This window comes from Lactuca sativa, chromosome 3 (assembly GCF_002870075.4).
Source record: "Lactuca sativa cultivar Salinas chromosome 3, Lsat_Salinas_v11, whole genome shotgun sequence".
Lineage (NCBI taxonomy): Eukaryota > Viridiplantae > Streptophyta > Magnoliopsida > Asterales > Asteraceae > Lactuca > Lactuca sativa.
In genome coordinates this window covers 136,586,976-136,598,398 of record NC_056625.2, presented here as the reverse complement: position 1 = coordinate 136,598,398, position 11,423 = coordinate 136,586,976, and the positions used below count along the sequence as shown (strand labels likewise).

The following is an 11,423-nucleotide window of genomic DNA, read 5'->3' as shown; positions in this document are numbered from 1 at the left end:
AAATTCCGGTCGAGGATTAGGATTTTGAATTGGAGTCGTTAAGGGCAGGTTATTTTCCTCGGGATCTGAGTCTGATTCTTCTTGCATTCCTTCTTCAGGATCATTCTCTATCCTTTCTCCATTACCTTGGTTGGGTAGTAGGGGTCACCGGGGTGATGGAATCCAGCCATTGAGTCTATACGAGAATAGGGTCAAGAATTGACTATAAACTAAAGCACGTGGAATTTACCCTTAAGTCTAAACTAAAGACGTCATGGCTTACCGCATCCTCGGAAGAAGCATCGAAGCGACGTGGACAATCCGGAGCCTAGCATCCGAGTACGCGAGGCGTACGACGGTATGCTGGGCGTACGAGGGATCGGACCGCTGACTCGTTCTTCGGATAATACCGGGGTTTTAATTAAATTTATATATTTATTATTTAGCAAACTTTTAAAATTCATATCTCCTTCATACGAACTCCGTTTTCGACGTTCTTTATATCCACGCGTAGGTGAGACTAAGATCTACAACTTTTGTTTAGATTCCGTCAGCAAATCCCGAAATTATTTTCATTATTTATTTTTAAAAGGTCTTGTTTAAGAAATTTCTTTAGAAATTCATAACTTCTTTATCTGACGTCCGTTTCCGTCAGACTTTTTACCGTTGCGCTTCTATTGTTGAGAGCTTAATTCTCATTTAGTTTGCGTCGGCTAAATGTCTCTCGATTTCTATTTCGAGTTTTTAGTCGTCTACTGTCATATTCGTAACTTAGAAAAATCATAACTTTCTCATACGAAGTCAGATTTGGACGATCTTTTTATATATGTTCACTGTTTAATGATATCTACGACTTTCATTTAGATACTTAAGGCTAAAAATTGTTGCATTGGAACTTCGCGTTTTTCGTTTAATCGGTGTTGCTGGTTTTCTCGGAAATCTTAGAATGGTCATAACTTCTTCGTTATAACTCGGATTTGTGTGTTCTTTATATGTATGAAAACCTTGTTACGATATCTACCACTTAGTATACTTAATTATGGTTTTATAAAAGTTTAAATTTTGACCTGAATTTTGCTGTTGTTACATTATTTCATATGAAATGTTACATGTTTAGTATGCTTTTAACACTGAAAATCGTATTATCAACCGTTTAACTTGCAGAGTTAGTTTTCAAACTAATTGTGAAACTTATTATAAAATGTTATATTTTATATTTCACAAAGGATTTCATGCCATTCATAAAACAAGATTTTCCGTATTATTACTTGTAAATTCGTTATTCTTAAGATTGGAGACACGTCCTAGGTAACACTCCATGAACATACGCGAGTGGAGGACCGCCACTATAACCAAAATCTCCTGGAGGGAGAACGTGACTTGAGTGTATAGATCTAAATGGGGCTGACTACCCTGCACCTTGCTGCTAGCTAAAGTGGGACCGACAGGTCTACGGGTGATAAAAGTCATAAATTGATATTGGGCTTCTTATTGCCATATCTAGTTTATCGTATGGTTATGGAACTCGGAACTTAGATAACGGAGATTTACTCCTAAATAATAATGAACTTAGTGAACTAACCTCAAAGTAATAACTGGTCGATTACTAGAGGGTATTAGTAATACCCTTAGGTATTAGTTCACAACTTACTGATTAGTTTTATATACGTGTTAAAACTAATGTACTTTTCAAGGATAACCAAACTTTCAGGGAAACTTTACTTAGTGTTGCAAGTATGGTAGATACTTGTACGCTTCATTTCGGATCGATAACCAACCACCAACTTTTAAGGAAAATAAGGGTTTTTCCTGGGATAACTTAACTTTTCATAAACAGGTTGTTTAACAAATGGATAACCAAACTTCTTTTATAAGAAAATAAGGGATTTTCTTGGGAAATAACTTTTCAAAAACTTAAAGGAACATTTTCTTTCACCAGAATCAAACCGCTTATGAACTCACAAGCTTTATGCTGATATTTCTAAAACTGCTTGTATTCTCAGGTTCACGTTAGACAGGTATCCCGCTTTCTATTGGAGAAGATGAAGCGTATAGAAGTCTCGTCTTTACTTTTGTTATACAGATGTATATATAAAACACGTATTTCCTTGCTTTCAAGAAAATGTAAATATCCTTATGTAATGTAATGGTTGTGTTTACTATGCTTACTATGTACATTGTTTGTGATACTTTACATGACGTCCTCCGCCCCGGAACTTTTCCGCCATCGGTTTCGGGGTGTGACATTAATAGATAAATCATAAAGAAATGGAAACCAAGATTGTTGATGCATAAAAGTGAACCTCTAGTAATGCTAGCCAAACTAGATCCGAAGTAAATGCTATCTGAGATGTGATGAGTTCCGAAGTCAGTATTGCTCCGAGATGAAGACATTTCTAAGACATTCTGAAGTTAGTCTTTAGATATGATAGATTCTATACAAACATTAAATGCTCTTTGTAGTTTTTATCATGTGAACGATTCATAAGACAAAATCAAGTAAATATTATTTGTCGTATTTGCTAAGTTCGATGTTTTATCTAGTCAAAAGAATGTTCACGATTTGTGATATGTCTCTTATTTACTATTTAAGGAGATGACGTTTCATGCATTGTATGTAAGAAATAACATTATTATCTTCACATTAATTACAAATTCTCTTGCAAGTCAAATCTCTTTCAACATCATTCTTCTTGTTCTTAAACTGTTTTTACTTTGCTCATACTCATTTTACTTTACTTCAATATTTTGTTGAATACTTTCTTGATCTTCATTCTTCAAGACAAGACTGGTTTACCAGACTTGACTGGAGCAAAATATTAGCAACAGACATTGATCTTATCTTAATTCAAGGTTTGTGTTTTTTAACCTTGTCTGCACACTATATCTTGCACTTTTAGTTGGTATCATAGCTTGAGTGGTTCTCCTTTGAATCCATAAGAACAAATGATAGTTGATATGAGATTACCTTGGTATCTCACTCATTTATGTGTTCAGGATAAAAGTTCTTCTATGTATCGCTTTTGTTCCAATACTTTAACGTCAATAGCTGATCCTAATGAAACTTAGTAAATGTATTTGATGCAAATAGAAAATAGTGTGGGTTTCCCTTCTCGAGTCCCATTGCTAGTAGTTGAAGAGTATGGTCACTAGAGCGTTAGGATGGAAAGATTTTTACTTGCTAAGGAAAAAGGTGAAGACATCGAAAAGATCGACATCCAACACCTCTTACTCCTTCAGACATCGAAAAACATCATGTAGACCAAATTGCATTTTCCGAGACGGTATTTGGTGTTCCTCTGTCTCTCTTTGAGCACATTAAGTTGTGCAAATCTGCAAAAGAGATTTAGGGCACTCTTGAGGACTTGCTTGAAGGGTCCGACAACTTGAAGGATAAATTTCAGACTTCAGTTGTTAATGATTTTGATACCTTCACCACAACTACAGGTGAACCTGTAGCCTCAGCTTCAAATAGGTACAAACTTTTTGTGAACAATATAATTGCACACAGTATAGTCAGAACTCTTCTTGAGTAAAATCTAAAGTTTATCAACTTTTTGACGAACTACAAGGCCACGAATCCAATGTTGCTCAAATGTTAAGAGAACTGTCAGGAGGTCCTCATGCCTTGGTTAGTTTAGTCAACCCACTAATTACGAACCCATCTATATCATATCGTTTTGGAACTACCACACCAATTTCTCATGTTCAACGAACAATTCCTTCCCACTTACTCCACCAGTTTTGAATCATTCATTTATAGAAAATCATGATCTCAATCCAGATGAGTCCGAACTTTGCTTTCAACAGGAATTCACACTATTGTCAATGAAGTACAAACGTCCCTAGAATCCCACTCATAAACATTATCAGAACCGATTTCAAGCCCCTCTCCAAAATAATCTTCAACCATTTCCTAAACTATCAAAAAACCGACCAGCATAAGGACCCAACATCTGAAATCACTCTTAGGAATCCCAAGAAAACCCAAAATCAAACAAACCTAAGATAGTTTTGTTGGATTAATGTGTAACCCGTAACGATATTTGGTATGTACTTTGACTCGGTTGTGCACGGTCCTTTTTGGTTGCCTTCACCAAAGCCACTTGACAAGATGATTTATAGAGAGAGAGAGAGAGGTTATTGTAGTTTATTAATATATTATATTAATAATATCTTAAAAGTGAAATCAAATACTTTAATTAATATTGGACAAGAATTAGTTAAGAATAAATTATGTGACTAAAATAGATTAATTAAATAAAGGGGACAGGAACTGCCAATTGTGTGATAGTTGGTTTTGGGTTGTGGATCTTCTTGGACATATGGGGCCTGAAATTAGGAGTGTAAGCCTACTCTAATTTCGGTACAGGAGGCCTCATTCCAGAAGGTTCTCAAGTTGCTTTGGCCCTAAGTCATCCAATTAGGGTTTTAACTGAAACCCTAGCATCTCAGCTATATAATATATCTCAGGGCTTCAGTTTCAGCTACACCAAGAAACCCTAAATTTACTATAGCCGAAATCTAGCCTCTCTCCTTCTCTCTTCTAGATCATCCTCTTGTTTGTGTTGTTTATAAGCTATTAGAGGTGTTACACTTGTGACACTAAGATTCTTTAAGATCGAGGATTCTTGCAACTATTGAAAGGTATTATCTAAACTTTTTTTTGTTATGCATTTCGATTTCAGTATATGCTAGATTAGGGTTTTCAAGTCTCGGATGAACTGGATGTACAATAGAGAAACCTAGATCCAAGCTTCAGGGTTTTGCATGTGCACATAGGATTGTTCTTTTGTATAAAACCCATTCGTGGTATCAGAGCCTTGATTTGTTTCTGTTGTATTTGATGCTTTGAGTTTCATTGATGCTTGAAATATCTAGTTTTTGGTCTTTTGCCTGACAGAATCATCGAGTCCCAAGGTGGGGTTGGCGAGTCAGATAATCTCGACGAGTCAATATGGGGACTCGACGAGTCGGGCTGTTAGACAAGAGATTTTCGGGATTTTATGCTTATTTTGCTGTGGGATAATTACCAAATCGTTTTTAATTGAAAAAATGAATTTTATTGATATTATGTGATTATCCTTGCTAAAATAAAAGATAATGGCAAATTAATTGAATAATTATTTGCTTATACTATAAATGTTAATTATTTGAATTATTTGGTCAATTATCTTGCACGAAATTGGATTAGGTCAAAATTAGATTATCACCAAAATTAATTATTTAATTAGTTATTTGAATTTTGATTTAGATAGTTTTGAAATGTTTCAAAACTTGCCCTCAAGTTTTGGAATTTAATTTTTTGGATTAGAAGTTTAATTTTGAAATTATTAAATTCCTAAACCTAGAATTTTAAAAGTTTAAAATTCACCCAGTAGTATTATAATATTGTAAGAATAATTATTATGTATGTATAACATAAATGCTAGTCTTACCGTTAGTAGGTCTCATTCATGAAGCCGGTCTATACGGGGGGTATAAGGTTAGGGCCTATAAAATGGTCATTGAATGGGTGTCCACTCTTACCCACCATTTACTTGATTAGTGGAGGGTCGTTAGCCGAACGAGTAGGATAGGGCAACTCTTTCCTCATTAAAAGTATAATGATATATATAGTAAATAAATGTTTTTACAAAATTCCCAATCTTAGTTACTTTAGGCAAAATGTGAATTTGATGCTATTCTATGAAATTAGACTTTTTACCCTTGCTAAGACATTAGTGGAGCGTGTGTGGTCAATCGACACACTAATTTGGCTCTAAGCAAAGTTGGCAAAGGGTCACACAATGTGTTTCATAGATCGATGTAGCGTGTGCGGTTAACCGACATATCGACTAGGTGACTGTAACATTAGGGACACCATGTACATTTGCATGGTTCTTCACACCCTGTTTGTGATCCTCGGTATCCCAGTCACAAACTTGAGGGGCATATCGAGATTTAAACATGTCGTTGAAAAGTTCAATGAATATCAAAAGATCTTGGAGTTTTCAATACATTTAAAACTTAATTCTCTTTTGTTTTTTATGGTGGAAATTAATGAATCGTCATTCACTTACCTTCAAATTAAATGTATACTTTAAATTACAAGTATTTTCCAAAAGTATACAAGAAGACCTAAACGCCAGAAACCGTATCTACGAGTAGAACAAAACATAAGTAATTGGGTGTTGTGCACTGCGGTTAAACCTGGGCAGTTACGTAGTCGTGTCTAGGGTCAATATAGCCTGATCAACTATATTCATTCGAGACACGGCCAACATGTTCTTGGGAGTGACTGTGGTGTACCTCAGGCCTAAAACTTACCAAATATCCAAACAACAAGACATTGTCGCAAAAAAATATATAATACTATAGGAGTATTTTAGCCAAATCCGAATACGTTATTGAAATTCATTCCAAGTGTTGCTACTCATTCTTTCCTTAGAGATAGTTTACTTGCTTTAGTAACTTTTTCTTGTTCTATCGCTTAGTAGGACACCCTAACTGCCATAATGAGATATCTCTTGTTTCATATCTCTTGGTTCTATCCAGAGGACTTACCATCCTCTCTTTCCTGATCAATTTAGATCAAGATGCCTCTGAGAAAGAGACCCAACTCAAAGAACAACAACCCTCCGCCACCACCTCCTCCTCAATTTGATCATGTTATATTTCAGGCAGCCGTTACTGCCGCAGTGGCAGCTGCCATGTCTCAAATGAACCCTGCTGGCTCCGGTGGGCCAGGAGGTGGTACTCAATCTCAAAACCAGGAAGGTGGTCAGGGACACCGGAAGGAGTGTTCTTACAAAGATTTAATGAACGTGAAACCCACATCCTTCAATGGCACTGGAGGTTTTATTGCTCTAACTCGATGGTTTGAGAAGATCGAGTCTATTTTCGAAATCTGTTTGTGTTCGGAAGCTGAAAAGGTGAAGTACGCCGCCTGCACTTTCATCGATAAAGCTTTGAATTGGTGGAATGGCCGAGTCAAATCCCTCACCCTACTAGTAGCCAATTCTATGGGTCGGGAGAACATGAAAGAGCTTCTACTTGCTGAGTACTTCCCTCGGGGCGAATTGCAAAAACTGGAGCACGAACTCTTGAACCTAAAGATGAAGGGTTCTGATATCGCCGCTTACACCTCCAGATTTGATGACCTAGCGCTTCTCTGTCCGAGAATGGTTACCCCAGAATATAAGAAGATTGAGAGATTCATCTGGAGGCTGACCCAGCTAACCACATGAAATGTTTTGGCTACGAAGCCAGACACCTACGACAGCGCCAAATGCCTAGCGCAAACTCTGATTGACCATGGTGACTTTCTTGAGGAAGTGGCGACCGCTTCCGATCCGGTTAAAGGGAGCGGTGAAAATAAGAAGAAATCCTGGAACAAGCTGAAGAGTCAGAGTTCACAAGGATCCTCCAAGAAGGAGCAAACGGTGGCACTCCACGCTGCTACTGCCCCTGTTGTTGTTTCTGTCGTCGCTTCTACAACTCAAGCACCTACCAGTAGATATGTTGGTACTCTTCCTCAGTGTGATAAGTGCAACTACCATCATCTCACTTCCGGCCCATGCAGTGAACTGTCATGCTCCAACTATGGTAAAAAGGAGCATACGATTCGATTTTGCAAAACACCAGCCCAACCATCCAATCAAGCTTCTAGAGTAGGTGTCGGTCAGGCCTACTACGGTTGTGGTGGAGTCAGGAATTTTAGGAGAAACTGCCCTAAGTCAGCAACAATTGGCAATACCAAGAGAGTTCTAACGATGGGGCAAGAGGAGGCAGTCGCCGATCCCACCGTTGTCATGAGTATGTTCCTTCTCAACAACTCCTATGCATGCATCCTTTTCGATTCTGGTGTTGAAAGAAGTTTTGTTAGTCATGCATTCAAGCGTTTTCTTAGACATAATCCCCAACCATTAACCGAACATTTACAGTCGAGAAGGCTAACGACGAGAAAGAGAACGCTAGCGATATATTCATAGGCTACATCCTTACCCTGAATGATTATTCCTTTCCCATCGACCTTATGCCAGTATCTATAAAAAAAGCTTTGATGTTATCATTGGCATGGATTGGTTGAGCCCCAATCATGATGATATCCTTTGATACGAAAAATCTATCCGTCTCAATCTTCCTTCTGGTCAAACCCTCATGATCTACAGCGATAAACTCAGTTCTAACCTTCACATCATTTCATGCATCAAAGCCCAAAAGCATCTGCGAAAGGAGTGCCATGCATTCCTAGCCCATGTAATAAACGAGAAACAGGGAATTAAAGACCTCGAGAGCATCCCCGAAGTCTGCAACTTTCCTGATGTCTTTCCTAAAGAGCTCCCGGGAATTTCTCCCGAACGTCAAGTTGAGTTTCGCATCGACCTAATTCCCGGAGCTACCCCCGTAGCCAAGTCTCCATATTGCTTAGCGCCGGCAGAAATGTAGGAGTTATCCAGTCAGCTCAATGAGCTACTTAGTAAGGATTCATTAGACAGATTTTCTCACCTCGGGGAGCCCCGGTATTTTTTGTGAAGAAGAAAGATGGATCCTTTCGGATGTGTATGGCCTACCGTTAGTTGAACAAGCTAACGGTCAAAAACCGTTATCCTCTTCCTCGAATAGATGGCCTCTTCGATCATCTTAAGGGAGCTAGTTACATCTCGAAAATAGATCTTAGATCAAGGTACCATCAGCTTCGAGTTCATGAGAGTGATGTTTGCAAGACAACATTCAGGACTCGATATGGTCACTACGAGTTCGTAGTGATGCCCTTCGGTCTAACCAACGCACCGACAGTGTTCATGGACCTAATGAATCGGGTGTTTCGTCCCTTTCTAGACAAGTTCGTTATCGTATTCATTGATGACATACTTGTCTACTCCAGAAGCGAAGAAGATCACGAACAACACTTGTGGTTAGCGTTGGAAACACTTAGAAAGGAGAAGCTATATGCGAAATTCTCCAAGTGTGAATTTTGGATTCGGAAGGTAACTTTCGTAGGTCCCATGGTAAGCGAGGAAGGCATACACGTGGACCCTTCCAAAATCAAGGCGATAAAGAATTGGTCGGCACCGAAGACACCCATAGAAATCCGTCAATTCTTGGGTCTCGCCGGCTATTACCGTAGATTCATTCATAATTTTCCAGAATTGCCAAACCCCTAACCACTCTGACACGGAAATGTGTACCCTTTTTTTGGAGTGAAAAGCAAGACACTGCATTCCAAACATTGAAGCGAGCCTTGTGTAGTGCACCTATCCTGTCCCTGCCCGAAGGGACATAGGATTTCGTTGTCTATCGCGACGCTTCCAATCAGGGCTTAGTTTGTGTGCTTATGCAGAGAGGAAAAGTTATTGCTTATGCCTTAAGACAGCTGAAAGCACACGAAGTCAACTATACAACTCACAACCTGGAGTTAGGAGCAGTGGTCTTCGCACGTAAGATTTGGAGACATTATCTTTACGGAACCAAGTGCACGATCTTCACCGACCATAAAAGCCTACAACATATTTTCAATCAGAAAGACTTAAACATGATACAACGGCATTAGGTAGAGTTGCTCAATGACTATGAGTGCGAAATCTGCTACTATCCAGGCAAGGCCAATGTGGTGGCAGATGCCCTTAGCCAAAGCGAAAGTTCGAGCCGCAAGGTAAAAACACTGACATTGACCATCCATTCCCACCTATCTGCACAGATCCAAGAAGCTCAGTTGGAAGCCCTAAAACCAGAGAACGTATCGAACGAAGCATTGAGGGGAATGGATAAGAATCTTGAGATCAGAGGTGACAGAGTCTATTGTTTCATGAATCGGATCTGGAACCCAAAGTTCGGAGGGTTCAGGGAGGTTGTAATGGATGAAGCTCACAAGACCAGATACTCTGTTCACTCAGGTTCGGATAAGATGTACCTGGATCTCAAGAAGCTATACTGGTGGCCAAACATGAAGGCCGAAATCGCTATCTTCATGGGCAAGTGTCTATCTGATGAAACCCTTGTGATCCCTCTTCATGAGATCGAAATCAATGAAAACCAGAACTTCGTGGAAGAACCAATCAAAATCATGGATCGAGAGATCAAACGTACGAAACAGAGTCGCATCCCGATAGTGAAGGTTCGCTGGAATGCCAAGCGGGAACCTGAATTCACATGGGAGTGCGAAGACTCAATGAAACAGAAATATCTGCATCTCTTTCAAAATCCATGATTTGTATCTTAATTCTAAATTTTGGGCCGTAATTTTCTCTAACGGGGGGATGACGTGACAACCCGAAATTTATTCCGTCATTGTAACCCATTTCCGTTAATAAAATTTATTTTTATTAAATTTCCCGTTAACTTTTGGGTTAGGCAAATCAACTAATTATTTTATTTTGTTTTATTAAGTGTTGAAACGAAATAAAATCACATGAAATACCCCCGATAATACTTTGGAAAAGATTAATTATGTCCAAGTTGGGTTACGACCATTTAATCGGGTATGACCATTAACCACATTTAACGTCAATAGTGGGTGGATCCCCACTTGGCCACCAACTCAAGCCTTATATAAAGGATGAGTGGCCTCCATTTGATCTTTTTCCCACCTACTCATAACTTTGTCTCTCTACTCTCTCTCTACAACTCGAGTTTTGATCCAAAAACGCCCCTTTCAAGCTCCAAAATCGTAAGTAATCTATCCTAGCTTGTTGTTTAACTTGTCAAGCATGCAAATCTATCTTTAAATCACCCAAAACTCTCAAAAACTTGTGTTTATGGTTGGGGAACATCTCCGAAAACCGTAAACTCCCATAAAGGGGTTTTGAAGCCCCCAAACCCTTCCAAATCCTTTCTAGTGCTTAGCTATGACTTCAGGACTTGCATGTACGAGCTTAGAGCACAAAAATCTTGTCATTTGGGTATTAAACATGAGTTTACAGCCCAAGAACATTCTTGGACCGTAAACACCCCTTCATAAACCGTAAACACCTTTTAAGGTGTTAAATTGCCCCTTAAACATCTCCAAAAGCTTCCATGAGTGCCTAGAACCTTGTATTCCTTCATGTGATGCACCAAACCATGCACAAATGAGCAACACTTGAGTTTACGGTTCAGAAAGGTCTCCCAAAACCGTAAACACCTCCAAAGGGTGTTTAAGTTCCCTTAACACCTTGTATGGCTTAGATTTGGGTTTAGAACTTTACAATGTTAACCTACAACCACAAAAACACATGAATCATGGACAAACATGAGTTTACGGCTATAAACTCATGTGTTTACAACCGTAAACTCCCCAAGGGTCCTTCAAGAATTGTAAACCCCTTTTCCAAGGTCAATTCAAGTCCTGATCACTTCCTAAGCCTTTGATGCAACCTTAGAACCTTTCCTTGTGCATTGTAAGACCTTTAAAAATCCAAAAACACACCACCCATGAGTTTACGGCCGTAAACTCATGAGGATATGGTCTTTGGACCGTAAAC

At 38.8% G+C, this 11,423-nt stretch overlaps 1 protein-coding gene across 1 annotated transcript; it reads left to right on the top strand.

Moving 5' to 3' along the window:
* The first annotated feature begins 6,779 nt into the window (after positions 1–6,779).
* On the top strand, positions 6,780–7,208 carry LOC111912502 (uncharacterized). Its single transcript, XM_023908233.1, has one exon. It carries the CDS (start codon positions 6,780–6,782, stop codon positions 7,206–7,208), a length of 429 nt encoding a protein of 142 aa, XP_023764001.1.
* Positions 7,209–11,423: the final 4,215 nt, after the last annotated feature.